A 15,183-nucleotide genomic window follows, 5' to 3' on the forward strand; every position below is an offset into this window, starting at 1 on the left:
GTTTATAAAATCATGAGGGGCATGGATAGGATAAATAGACAAGGTCTGTTCCCTAGGGTGGGGGAGGCCAGAAGTAGAGGGCATAGGTTTAGGGTGAGAGCGGAAAAATTTAAAAGGGACCAAAAGGACATCTTTTTCACGCAGAGGGTGGTGCATGTCTGGAATAAGTTGCCAGTGGAAGTAGTGGAGGCTGGTACAATTACAACAGTGAAAAGGCAGCTGGATGGGTATATGAATAGGAATGGTTTGGAGGGCTATGAGCCAAATGCTGGCAAATGGGACTAGATTAGGTTAGGATATCTGGTAGGCATAGACGAGTTGGACCGAAGGATCCGTTTCCCTGCTGTACATCTCTACAACTCTAAGTACTTATCCCTTTCATGTATATTGGTGTTGAACCTATGTCTCCTCATTAATATCCATTATTGGAAAAAAGTTGCTACTCTTTTACTTTTCTATCCTTGGTTTGTGATGATTAGCTCATTTACTTGTAACTTATTTTTAAGCCAATAACTTTGCTCTTGTAATCCTGGATGGCATAGTGGCTCAGTGGTTAGCACTGCTGCCTCACAGTGCCAGGGATTCTACACTCAGAAGCTGTCTGTCTGGCGCTTGTACACTTTCCTCATGTCTGCATGGGTTTCCTCTGAGTGCTCTGGTTTCGTCCCACAGTCCAAATATGTGCAGGTTAGGTGGATTGACAATGTTAAATTTCCCATAGCACACAGGGATGTGCAGGCTAGGCAGATGAGCCATGGGAAATGTAGGGTGGATCTGAGTGGGATGCTCTTTGGGGGGTTGGTGTGGACTTGATGGGCCAAATGACCTGCATCCTGTTTGTAAGGATCCTAACGTGAGAAGAACAGTGAAAGAGCGAGTATTTTCAGCAAGTTTTTGTTTCCTTTTTCACCTTTTGGTTTTGAGTACAGAGGTTTTGTAACTTATTTTCTTGAGCAGTGCTCTTTATTGGATTGTGAGATGAGGACAGTGCCTACCGAAACAAATCACCTGCATTTCTCTTTCGATATAAACTATCGTGTTGCATGCTTTCAGCAATTCCTGTTAGAGACAACAGAAAACTGAAGGTGCTGGAATTCAAAATAGTCAAGCAGCAGGCTGAAAGAACACAGCAAACCAGGCAGCGTCAGGAGGGGGAGAAGGGCTAACCCCAAAATGTCAACTCCTCCACCTCCTGATGCTTCCTGGCTTGCTGTGTTCTTCCAGCCTCTTGCTTGTCTACCTTAGCAATTTCTGGGCAGGATCATGTCTGTTTTTAAAATAATCATTGGGCAGGGTTACTTCCCTATCCTGATCCCACACTTGCCAAATTTGGGTGGTAGTCAGTTCCAATTGTTGGCCTTGGAAGAAGACTAGGCCCATTATCTGAAGTGGTGGTAGAGGGCAGTGGGAGGGGGAAGATTTCATTATGGTGGCTCCTATCTCAAGGCATCTTTTGAGAAGGTTGGAATTTTGATAAATTCAATGGTGGCCAGAGTAGCCAGGCCACCAGAGTATGGCTTCAGCTGTGCCCCAGTATACCTGCAGTCAGGGGCAGGCATTGCAGCATCACCATACTGCTGTTGGCACTGGTCCCTAGCTCCTGACCTGATAGTATGCCCCCCTAGACTGTCAGGACTAGTAATTGGGTCTTGGTACACCCCTGTACCAGGCCCTGCCTGCAGCCTCATCAGAGTTAGGGTTAAAGGGGAGGTGAGGAGAGGAGGTTAAGACATGCTTTGCAGGCATCTGCTGGTATTTTGGTCTTAGCTGGACTCTAGCAATATTTCCCATCTGTCTACAAAAGGACGACTTAATTATTCAAATGGTCTACCTGTCACTGCCAGAAAGGTATAACCTCACTGACCCTAATGCAATAGGTTAAAAGGAGATGGTGAAGAGAAAAATAAGACCAGCAATGAGGAATATTAAAAATATAATTATGGTCAAAATGAAAGAGAAAACAAAAATCTTTTACCAGCATGTAGATAGTAAATGGATAGTAAGAGGTAGTGTGAGGTAAAAGGCCTTGCCAGTACTCTGCACCATCATTTACAAAGAAGGAAAACTCTGACCACATATCAGCAGAAGCAATAACTAAGTTGAAAACTGAGGGGGAGGAGATAATGAAAATACTGATTATGCTCAGGGTAAGTATGTCAGAATGCCTTGCATTTCAGGTAGCTGAAGAAAGCAGGAGTAAAGATAATGGGAGCTGCTGCCAAAATCATCCCTCGAGACTGTGGAAGTACCAGAGAACTGGAGAGCAAGAAAGGTGACACCTTTATTGAAGAAAGAATGGAAGGATATTCCCAGCAATGATAGGTCTGTCAGTTTAATATCAATAGCAGTCAAAGTATTAGTAACAATAATCAGAGAAAAATTAACACGGCATTTGAATTCATGAAGCAGAGCCAGGACAGATTTGTTCAAGGCCAATCATGCTTAAGTAATTTCCATGTTTTTTTATTCATAATAATGGTACATATATTCATACCGATACTGATGTTCAAGTCAGTTTTACAAGTATATTAGAATCTTACTGATGTTTAATTTATTACACAACATATTCTGGGCATTGATAAAAGATATAGCAGTTGATGTGCGCTGATGGCCTATGAGAACTATGGATCTAAAGAATGAATGTTGGTACTTTATTTGACAATGAAAGATTCCCTCAGCTGAAATCACTCAATTTTCATACAAATGTATTGGCTAGCAGGCTAGTGATGAAAACCCAGAACTGTGTGTGATGCTTTTGCAGTCAGAAACATCAAAGGACAACTGAATTACCCCAGCTGCCATCTTGGATGCTGACTGACATTGTCAGCGCAAACATTAGAGTAAGTAAATAATTTGTTGCCACAAATGTATGGCATCACTTACCACTTGGAGTAAGGATAGATATCCTTGACCAACATTGTCAAAGTTGACCTTCAAGTTGAGCCATCGTGCTTCACCAGGATGTTTTGCGATTAAATCCATGCAATCACTCATGTTGTTTATTTTCTCAATGGGATATGTCTCTGAGGATGTGGTGTTTATGCATTTGGCAAACTTTCCAGCAAACAGGTTGACTCCCATTATACTGAAAATCAGCCAGAAGATGAGACAAACCAAGAGCACATTCATGATGGATGGGATGGCACCGACCAGAGCATTCACAACCACCTGGAAATACACAATACAAACTATTGTTGTCACAGGATATAACTAACTTTCTTCAAGCATTCAAAGAAGATGCTTACTCTCTGTGTTGTTATTAAATGGCATTTACCACAAAATAATTTGGCCTATGCCAAGTAGCCTATGCCCAAGAAACTCCTTGATATCACTTTCTTCCCAATTTAGTTCATCTCACTCAATCAACATATTGTTTTTTCTAAATGTACATTATTTGCTTCAATTTTTTAATTTGAGTTGATTTATTATTGTTATATGTATCAAGATGCAGTGAAACGTATTGTTTTGCATGCTAACCAGACAAATCATACCTTATATAAGTACATCTGGGTAATAGAACAGGATGCAGAATATAGCATTACAGCTACAAAGAAGGTGCAGAGAAAGATCTAATTTATGAGAGGTCCATACTATTCCTTGTGGTAGCAAATTCCACATTCTAACCATTCTCTGAATAAAGATGTTTATTGGATTTTCTCATAACTATGGTGTCTTTATGGTCTCTAGTTTTGAACATAAGAATATAACAAAGAAGTAGACCATACTGTCTTGATAGTCTGTACTGCCTTTTAATCGTACCATGGCTGATCTTCTGCCTCAACTATACATTCCAGCCCAACCTCCTTATCCCTTAAACAATCAAACATCTGTTGGCCTAGAATGTAGTCCAGATGAAGTCTCCACGATCCTCTGGAATAGAGAATTCCAAAGATTCAAAACGCTCAAACTAAAGAAACTTGTTCAGCTCAGTTCTGGATGATTGTGTCATTACCTTCCAACTGTGACCCCATGATCTAGATTTCCCCAGCCAAGTGAAAACAATCTCCAAGTACTGACCATGTCAAATTCCTTCAAACTCTTGTAGGCTTCCAGAGTTTCAATGCTTGCCTCTCTCTGCTATTGCACTGTAACTGATTCATCTAGTGTTTCTATTTTTGTTGTGTCATCACAACTTTTGTTAGCTAATTATTCTTGCCCTCCACCCGATTTCAGATCTCTCCCTTTTGTTCTTTTCCTCCAAATCTCTATCAATTGTTACCATTTGTCATGGACTCTGCACTTGCACACTTCAGGCTCACTGCTTTTATTCCTGATGAAGGGCTTTTGCCCGAAACGTCGATTTCGAAGCTACTTGGATGCTGCCTGAACTGCTGTGCTCTTCCAGCACCACTAATCCAGAATCTGGTTTCCAGAATCTGCAGTCATTGTTTTTACCTCGTTGATTTTAACCCTACTGCGAATCCTCTTGCAAGGATGCCTGCCTTGAAGAAGTTTCCCTCCTCTCTCTACAAGAATCTCAGGGAGTCCCTCTCCCACTGCAACTCCCAGGTAATTTCCTCTGCCCTGAAGCTCTTCAACCATGTCGTGAAACAAACTCGCTACCACAGCCACATTTGCCATCTTCCGCCTCGGAACACTTCAACCCCAGGGCATCAATGTGGACTTCAACAGTTTCCTCATTTCCCCTTCCCCCACCTCACCCTAGTTCTAAATTTCCAGCTCAGTAACTGTCCCCATAACTTGTCTGGACTTATCCTACCTGCCTATCTTCTTTTCCACCTATCCACTCCACCCTCTCCTCCTTGACCTATCACCTTCATCCCCTCCCCCACTCACCCATTGTACTCTATTCTACTTTCTCCCCACCCTCACCCTCCTCTAGCTTATCTCTCCACGCTTCAGGCTCACTGCCTTTATTCCCGATGAAGCACTTTTGCCCGAAACGTCGATTTCGAAGCTACTTGGATGCTGCCTGAACTGCTGTGCTCTTCCAGCACCACTAATCCAGAACTTGATTGAAGGCCGCCTATCCTTAACACCTTCCATTTCTCATGATGAGTCATTAACTTCGAATGCAAGATGTCTTCTGCCACATGATGCAGCCTGCCCTACAAAACATTTTCTGTTTTTAATCTTTGATATACCATATATACATGAGTAATAGTCAAATTTTTTGACTACTTTTTAAGGTTAAATTTATGGGGTTGACTATTAGATGTATGCTACTTTTGAGGGGCTGAAATTCATGCCCATCAAAATTCATATCATATCATTAGTGAAAGCCCAAGTGATCTGTCAATGAATAAAGAAACTAAAGTGCATTACGGTAATTCTGAAAACTCGGAGCGGATCACAACAACCAGCAGACTGGAAGACTGGGAGCAGAGCGGAATAACTGGCTGGAGCAGGTCGTGATGGCTGGCACACTGACTCATAAATGTTGATCTGTTATCTGTGAAGAGCTAGGGTCGACTTTTACATGAGATTTATGGAAAATTCCAGGTTATTTGGCCAAAAAATGGGGGTCGACTTTTACATGAGATCGACTATTACCCAAGTATATATGGTAAATAGTCCATCAGTAATTTAGTTCAGTTCTCTCCCCAAATCCATGCACTTGAAGAATAGCACATAGTATGCAAGGTAATTACTGTCATGGAGATGTACAGCTCATTCCATAAACGCATGACCCTCTACTTGCAAACTTTGCCTCTGAGGTCCTTTTTAAATCTTTCCCCTCTCAGTCTAAGCCTATGCCTGTTAGTTCTGGACTCCCCCACCCCAGGGAAAAGACCTTGTCTATTTACCCTATCCATACCCCTCATGATTTTATAAACCTCTATAAGGTCACCGCTCAGCCTCTGACACTCCAGCAGAAACAGCCCCAGCCTATTCAGCCTCTCCCTATAGTTCAAACCCCCCAATCCTGGCAACATCCTTGTAAGTCTTTCTGAACCCTTTCAAGTTTCAAGGAGACCAGAATTGCATGCAATATTCCAAAAGTGGCTTAACCAATGTCCTGTACAGCCGCAACATCACCTGCCAAATCTTATACTCCTATACTCACTGTGCATTAAAGGCAAGCATACCGAATGCCTTTTTAACTTTCTTATCTATCTGCGATTCCACTTTCAAGGAACTTTCAAAGTACTCCAAGATTGCTTTGTTCAGCAACACCCCCCAGGACCTTACCATTAAGTGTATAAGTTCTGTTCTGATTTGCCTTTCTAAAATGCAGCACATCACATTTACCTAAAATAAACCCCTTCTACCACTCCTTGGCCCCTTAGGCTATCTGATCAAGATACCATTGTACTCTGAGATAACCCTCTTTGCTGTCCGCCACACCTCCAATTTTGGTGTCATCTGCAAACTTACTAACTATACCTCATATGTTCACATCCAAATCATTTATAAAAATGATGAAAAGCAGTGGACCCAGCACCGATCCTTGTGGCACACCACTGGTCACAGGCCTCCGGTCTGAAAAGCAACCTGTAATTCTTTGAAAGGGATCTCTCATTTAGTCATTTTTTTTTAGTTAGACCGTAACACATAAGAGCAGAAGTAGCCTATTCAGCTCATTAAATGTCTATCATTCAATGAAACCATTGCTTATCAGATAATTCTTAAGTCAGCATTCTGCATTTTACATATACCTTGATTCCATTACTCATTAAAAATCTCTCCTAATCTTGAATATACAGTGTATGCATAATCAGTTTTGACTACAGTCGAATCTGATATAACACTATAGTTCTGTTCTCGTGCGATCTCATGTTATAAGAAAATCATGCATTGGCTGCGCACTTTAAAGTAATGGGACCAGAATCGTGTTATAGTGAATACAGGTAAGGAAAGTTCGCATTCTTCAAATAATGATCTAAATTCTTCATTCGCATTAAAGCCAATTCCCATTGAAGAAACACATGTTATTGCTGAACTGACTGTGTGCTGAATGGACCAATCTCTATAGCCTCTAAAGAATTCTTCAGATTCACAACACTTAGAACAGAAACTAGCCTCACCTCTGTCCTAACAGGGTAACTCCTCACTCTGTGATTATGCCATCTGGTTCTAGAATCTCCCATAAGGGGAAACAATCTCTCAACATTTATACTGTCAAGCCCTTGAGAATCCTGTATATTTCAGCAAGTCATGTCTCATTTTTCTAAACTCCAATGAGTGCAGGCTCAAATGACTCAACTCTCCTCATAAGACAGTCCTTCCATGCCCAGGATCACCTTAGTGGACCTTCTCTGACTGCCTCCAATTCTACTTTATCTTCCCTTAGATAAAGTGACCAAAACTGCTTACAGTATTGTAGGTGTAATTTGGAGTTGTTTGCCTCATTGAAGTGTGCCTTAATACTGAAAAAGTTGGGAACCAATGCTACAGACTATACGCACCAATGTCTTCCTTACTATTTTTATTTCTTACCTCCACCCTTATGGATTCAATACCTTCCAATCCAACATCATCATTGTTATCGTACTTATTCTAGCTCATACTAACCAAGCTTTGATCTCCTTGTAACCTTGACTTTGAAATGGCTAAAAGATAATATCCACTAACCTTTACTTGTGCAGTTAATCTTTTATTTTTATTTTAAATAGTAAATGCATTTAAGTAGAGTCATTAATTTTATAAAATCATCATTCTTCCTTTCACCCTATTTACTGCTATTTTTCTATGTTTGTTCACTCTGTCCCTTCCTGTCACACTCTGTATATTGTTATCCAAATAGCTGCCCTGTAATTCTGCCATATCTTTTTGTTTTGTAAGCTTAGGTTTGCTCTGTCCCAAATCCACCGCACACCTCCCTCAGTTTATTTAAAATCCTCTCTATAGCCCAGGTTATTTGATTCACCAGGCCAGCTCCCTTTACGCCTGTCCAGGTGCCAGTGACCAATGAAATGAATCCCATTTCTCCCACACCAAACTTTGAGCCACACCTCTAATGCCATGACGTTATTTACCGTCTGCCAGTTTGCCTGTGGCTCAGGTAACAATCTTGAGATCGTTACCTTGGAGATTCCACTTTTAAATGTGGCTCTTTACTGTTCAAATCTTTCAGCAGAATCTGCTTTTACTCTGATCTATATCATTGGTACCAACATGGAAGACAACAAATGCATACCTCCTCTCCCAATCCAAGTTCTGTTTCGGGCCTGACGAGAAAACCTTAACACTGGCACTGGACAGGCAACACTGCCTTCACAACATGTGCCCAGAGTCACAGGAAGAAAACTCTCTATACCTTCAATTACACTGTCGCCTAGCACTGTTAAATCCTCCCCACACTTGATTGGCTCCAGTACCATGGTATCATTGTCAGTTCATTCAGCCTCCCTGTAGTCCCCACTCTTATCAACACAGCTTGCAAGAGCCTCATAACTTCATTGGACAACTGTAATGACTAAGGCTCCTCACACCCTACTGTCCCTGATCACAGACTAAATCTGAATTTGAATGACCTAGTCTAAGGGGTGTGACTGCTTCCTGCAGTAGAGTGTCCAGGTAAATTCCGTCCTTCCCGATCTGGTGTAATGTCTGCACCTCAGACCCCAGCTCCTTAACTCGAAACCAAAGTTCCTCAAGCTGCAAACACTTATCGCAGTTGTGATTGCCCTGGATTACCTTGGTGTCGAACTGTTCCCACATGCTGTAGCAGCAATACATCACCAAACCTATGATAACTATCATATTTAATTTAGTTAATTAATCACTCCAGAATCCCTGATCTTCACATTTTATTGCCTTTTTAAAAATAAATCACCTGCATCAATCTTATACTTGACCAGCTATTTTTATAAAAGGAGAGTAAAACACTAGAGACCTCAAACTAAACTAAAGATCTTTTATTTTAACAGTTAAAAATATTCAGCACCAATCAGCTGCTTTCCCCGTTATGTTTTGTGATATCACTTCACCACTGACTTCTCTGCGAGTCTTCTGTGGAAGGGTCACTCAATTGCTCTCCACAGATGCTGCCAGACCTGCTGAGCTTCTCTGGCAATTTCTGTTTTGGTCTCTGATTTACAGCATCCACAGTTCATTCAGTTTTCCCAGCTTTACTTAATCAGTATTTTTCTTACTCAGATGAAGTCTCCATTCAAACTGCCAATGTCCTTACTGACTTATGCAATGTGAAAGTTCAGTTTCTTATATGGAGCTGCTGTGAGTTACTTCTTAACTACAGTAATACGCAACTTATTTAGACCAGCAGTTTCAAGGACTTGAAGTGTAACTGCCTTTCTAAAACTGTTTTTTTAGCTTACTTAAAGACTACTGTCTGAATCTAACTCTAATTCTAAATTTGTACTTGGAAAAGATAGATCAGTTGAATTCCCACTTTGAACCAAATTTCTCGAAATACTTACTTAGCCCTTGCCTCACTTAAAGTCTCACTGACTTGTGTGCCTTTCACACACCATAAAAGAGACCCCAGGCTGGCTCTTTGGAAATGAACTAAATATTTCTAAATAATGTAAAGTGAGCACTTGGCAGCAACTCTGAATGAAAAATGTAATTTGATTAAAATTGAGACGAACTTACCCTCATTCCCTCGAACCGGGACAAAGCTCGCAGAGGTCTCAGGGCCCTCAGGGTCCGGAGGGACTTAATGGGTCCCAACTCATCATAGCCAAGGATTTTTGCAGTCAGGCTGATCAAAGATACCTTAAAAGGAGAGGAAGGAGAAAAATAGAAGCTTTTAGTCCATTTTCTTTACAGCCAACAAACTCTTTCAGGTACATAGAGTAACAAATAGCTTCTAGTTTTTACACACTCTATTCTAATAGTGGAAGAATTATCCAGATATCAACACAACAAATTCTAATGGACCTCTAATAGGCTGCTTATCAACATTCATAATTTATCACTCATCAATCAAAGCATAATCTTTTGCATTCATCAACATTATGTGGAGAAAGAAAGTATGGAAGGAAGGTCTCCAACCTGCATTATAAACTCTACTTCTCCCTCTACGAGACTGCAACACTCCAGATTAGGTTATTGTTTCTCAGGTTCTTAGAATACTCACATCAACAATCATGAAGTCTAGCCAGCACCATGCATTGGTGAAGTATGTTTTGAATCCATACGCTATCCATTTGAGCAGCATTTCCACCACAAAGATATATGTAAATACTTGGTCAGCATATTCGAGCAGGGTCTTAATCACTTTCCTGTCCTCAATGTAAATATCTTCAAATGCCTGCAAGTAAATAAATAGTTTAGGCCTCTGTGGCCAAAAAAGCTAATGTATGGTTAAAATATGGCCAACCTTCAGAACTGCTGCATCTGCTACCAACCTATCAGATTGCACACTTACCAGTCATGTTGAAAAGGATCAGTATTCTGGCACAGCAGCCAGAAGAACACCTTCAATGCAGGAATCTACACAGAGAGTAGTGAAAGTAATCTGTGCTGAAGTTAGGTCCACTTCTTGTGGCATTCGGAAGATGGACGAGGGAGATCCAGTGGATGTAGTGTACCTGGACTTTCAGAAAGCTTTTGATAAAGTCCCACACAAGAGGTTAGTGAGTAAAATTAGGGCGCACGGGATTGGGGGCAAAGTACTAGATTGGATAGAGAATTGGTTGGCTAATAGGAAACAAAGGGTAGTGATTAATGGCTCCATTTCGGAATGGCAGGCAGTGACCAGTGGGGTACCGCAGGGATCCGTGCTGGGACCGCAGCTTTTTACAATATATGTAAATGATATAGAAGATGGTATCAGCAATAACATTAGCAAATTTGCTGATGACACAAAGCTAGGTGGTAGGGTGAAATGTGATGAGGATGTTAGGGGATTACAGGGTGACCTGGACAAGTTAGGTGAGTGGGCAGATGCATGGCAGATGCAGTTTAATGTGGATAAATGTCTGGTTATCCACTTTGGTGGCAAGAACAGGAAGGCAGATTACTACCTCAATGGTATCAAATTAGGTAAAAGGGCTGTTCAGAGAGATCTGGGTGTTCTTGTCCACCAGTCAATGAAGGCAAGCATGCAGGTACAGCAGGTCGTGAAGAAGGCTAATAGCATGCTGGCCTTCATAACAAGAGGGATTGAGTATAGAAGCAAAGAGGTGCTTCTGCAGCTGTACAGGGCCCTGGTGAGACCACACCTGGAGTACTGTGTACAGTTCTGGTCTCCAAATTTGAGGAAAGACATTCTGGCTATTGAGGGAGTGCAGCGTAGGTTAACGAGGTCAATTCCTGGAATGGCAGGATTGCCTTACACGGAAAAACTGAAGCGACTGGGCTTGTATACCCTTGAGTTTAGAAGACTGAGAGGGGATCTGATTGAAACGTATAGGCTTATGAAAGGACTGGACACTCTGGCAGGAGGGAACATATTTCCGTTGATGGGGGAGTGCCGAACCAGAGGACACAACTTAAAAATACGGGGTAGACCATTTAGGACAGAGATGAGGAGAAACTACTTCACCCAGAGAGTGGTGGCTGTGTGGAATGCTCTGCCCCAGAGGGCAGTGGAGGCCCAGTCTCTGGATTCATTTAAGAAAGAATTGGATAGAGCTCTTAAAGATAGTGGAGTCAAGGGGTATGGAGATAAGGCTGGAACAGGATACTGATTAGGAATGATCAGCCATGATCATATTGAATGGCGGTGCAGGCTCGAAGGGCAGAATGGCCTACTCCTGCATCTATTGTCTATTGTCATTCGCTGTCCTAAGGTAAAATGCATGGATAGGATAAACAGACAAAGTCTTTTCTCTGGGGTGGGGGAGTACAGAACTAGAGGGCATAGGTTTAGAGTGAGAGGGGAAAGATACAAAAGAGACCTAAGGGGCAACTTTTTCACACAGAGGGTGGTACGTGTATGGATTGAGCTGCCAGAGGAAGTGGTGGAGGTTAGTACAATCGTAACATTTAAAAGGCATTTGGATGGGTATATGAATAGGAAGGGTTTGGAGGGATGTGGGCCAGGTGCTGGCAGGTGGGACTAGATTGGGTTGGGATATCTGGTCGGCATGGACGGGTTGGACCAAAGGATCTGTTTCCGTGCTGTACATCTCTATGACTCTATGACTCTATGAGTGAGCGAATGGGAAGAATGGTAGGGAGCATCAAGCAGGTGGTTCAGATGGGTGACGTGGTAGGTGGGTTGAGTGGGAAGTTCTTTAGTTAGTGGATTGATAAGGTGGCCAATGATAAGGGTGCGAAATGGGTTGGGTGACACATGGGTCTAGTGACAAGTGGGTAGGATGTTAGGCTGATAGCTGGGTCAGGTCAGGAAGGGCAGTCAGGTTGGGTTTGGTGGGTGTGTGTGGGCTTTGGTGTGTAATGGAAGGTTAGTGTGGTCTGGGAAGTAATCAAGTCAAATTGGGATGAAGGGGCTAACTGAGAGGGTACTAAAGGTCAACTCTTGGATGCTATGGGATTAGCATGGGCAGGAGTGTAGTCAGGTCTGCACAGGAGTATAGTTGGAAGCTGGGGAGAGAAGCAAAATTTGCCTCTAAATCAGAGGCAGAGACATTCTCACAGGGTCCCAGTGATCAGCTGCTCAAACTTTCCAAGCAATTCCCATAGAGGGTGTCACAACTTCTGAAAGGTCCCAATGTGCACCTTATGTGATAATATCTCATCCCTGATGATCTAGAGACTGGAAATTATGGGTCAAATTGTATTCTGCCTGGGAGGAATGCTGCCCAGTGCATTGTGAAAACTCTGGTGAATTTTCACACCGAATGTCATCTGAATGTAGGAAATTGTGCAATTTTATGTAATGTCTGAACTGTGGTGAGTGTTAGCACTATCTATTTCCTGAACTTTGACAGGTCATCAATCTGAAATGTTCTCTGCTTTCTCCCCACAGGTACTGCCTCACCTGTTGATTGTTTCTAGTAATTTCTGTTTTCATTTCAAGTGTCCAGCATCCGCACACTATGCTTTTTGTGAAGAGCTTTACTTGCAATGGCATAATCTCAGAGATGCCATCCAAAATTTAAAGCTGGCATTGTTTACCTTCAGTCTAGATTAAATTGCACACTTCCAGCAGTTTCCAGGCCAATTACACCTTATGCTTCACTATCTTTCCTGCAGACATGGTTTCTAATAGAGTTGATGTTGTCCACAAGTGCAACCCAGCAATAATAGAATTCACCCACCAAAGCTATCTAACAGCCTCCAAAACCCCAACCCCAACCACCTTAAGTACAAAGGCAACAGATACATGGTCTGCAAGTTCCTCTCCAAGCCACACAGCATCCAGACTTCGAGCTACATCACTGTTCTTGTGTCAAAATTATGGAGCTCCCTTCCTAACAATACTATGGGTGAAATTAATGACATTCCCACCTTCTTATTGCCCCCCAGTCCTCCGTGGACTAAGGCACTACCACACCACTTTCGCTATGGCAATTATCACCATAGAATCCCTGTAGTATAGAAACCTACCATTTGGCCCATCAAGTCCACACTGACGCTCTGAAGAGCACCCCCCCGACCCATACCCCTTCCCTGTCCCTGTAACCTTGCATTTTCCTAGCCACATCCCTGGACCCTATGGACAACTTAGCATGGCCAATCCAACTAACCTGCACATTTTTGGACTGTGGGAGCAAGCTAAAGGAGAACATCTTGTAAATCTTTTCTGCACCCTGTCAAGTTTAACAACATCCTTCTAGAGGAAGGCAACCAGATTTATACACAATATTCCGAAAGTGGCCTCACCAGTGTCGGTGAACAGTGTCCCAACTCCTATGGTCAATGCACTGACCATTGAAGGCAATTGTGACGCATACAACATTTGAGTATCAGGAAAGCATGCCCACGGCCTGTCATTTTCATGTCAGTATATTCGAACTGAAAGGTCAGCAATTGGTGTTTTTGATTCAGAGAACAACACTTTACCATAAGACCTGAATATGCAGAGGCGAAGTTGGCAATTCAACCCATAAAGTCCACTCTCGTTCAATGAGAACATGGCTGGTCTTATAATCCTCAAACTACTTTCCTGCCTTTTCGTCATAACCTTTGATTATCTTACTGATTAAAAATCTGTCTATCTCAGCTTCAAATATATTTAATGACTCATCTTTGTTAAACCTTTGCAATAAAGAATTCTACAGAGAAGAGGCTTTTCCTCACCTCTGTTTTATATGGGTGATCCCTTTCTCTAAGATCATGATCTCCAGTCTAGACTCTTCCACTGGAGGAAATGCCTTTCTGCATCTGTCCTATCAAATCCTCTAAGAATCCAAAATAGAATAATGATCCGTGAATGCTGTCGATGAAATGGGAACAGGAAAATTCTGGAGAAACTCAGCAGGTCTGACAGCATTTGTGGAGAGAAAGCACAGTGACCCTTCCTCAGAAGAAGGGTAAGGGTTAAGGTTAGGATTTGAAGAAAGGTCAGTGGACTCCAAATGGTAACCATGCTTTCTCTGCACAGATATTGCCAGATCTGCCGGGTTCCTCTAAAAATCTGTTTGTTTCAATTAGGTCGTGTCTCATTTTTTGTAACCTCCTCAACACTCATCACAAGAAAGCCTCTGCATACTCCTGGTCGACCAAGTGAATTTTCTCTGGATTGCCTCCAATGGCAATTTATCAACTCTTAGAGAGAGGAGAAAAACCATTCAAAGTATTCCAGTTGTGGTCTCCCTGATGCCTTTTGCAGTTTCAGCAAGACCTCATTATTTTCATACCCCATTCCCTTTGAAATAAAGGTCAACATTCCATTTCCTTTCCCTTGTTGAACTTATACACTAGCTCTTCTTGATCTATGCACGAGAACTCTGAAATCCTCAGTGCTCTAGCTTTTGGCAATCTTCCTCGATTAAAATATTATTCAGCTCCTCTATTCTTCCTCTAAAACCTCACATTTTCGGACATTATATTCTATCTGCCACTCACTTAACCTCTCCGTATTCCTTTGCCAACTCCTTGTGTCATCCTTTGGTAGGAATATACTGAAGCAAACAGTACCATCTGTCAGAACAAGGTGGAGTGATCTTTACCAGGAGGACTACATATCCATATACATTATTGAAAGGAGCTTCTCCTTTGCCAGTCTTTCACTGTAGGAATAGGTATGCTGCCACATTCAGTGAAGGTCTGAAGAGATGTCAAGAAATTACAGGCTCATCATATTGTCATATTGTAGTTTGAAAATCTCATCTTCAAAAAGTTTGTTTACATCTGGTTTATATTATAAATTACATAACATAATTCATCAATTAGTATTACTAA

General features: G+C 41.9%; 1 protein-coding gene across 3 annotated transcripts in view; it reads right to left on the bottom strand.

Moving 5' to 3' along the window:
* LOC140465888 (sodium channel protein type 4 subunit alpha-like) overlaps positions 1-15,183 on the bottom strand; it is a 195,111-nt gene that overhangs the window by 36,418 nt on the left and 143,510 nt on the right. For all 3 annotated transcript variants that reach the window (XM_072561788.1, XM_072561789.1, XM_072561790.1), the window contains 3 exons: positions 10,007-10,180; positions 9,520-9,642; positions 2,884-3,168 (listed from right to left, as the gene is read on the bottom strand). In XM_072561788.1, coding sequence (XP_072417889.1) covers positions 2,884-3,168; positions 9,520-9,642; positions 10,007-10,180 — 582 coding nt within the window. The remainder of the gene's footprint in view (positions 1-2,883; positions 3,169-9,519; positions 9,643-10,006; positions 10,181-15,183) is intronic.

This window comes from Chiloscyllium punctatum, chromosome 42 (genome assembly GCF_047496795.1).
Source record: "Chiloscyllium punctatum isolate Juve2018m chromosome 42, sChiPun1.3, whole genome shotgun sequence".
Taxonomy (NCBI): domain Eukaryota; kingdom Metazoa; phylum Chordata; class Chondrichthyes; order Orectolobiformes; family Hemiscylliidae; genus Chiloscyllium; species Chiloscyllium punctatum.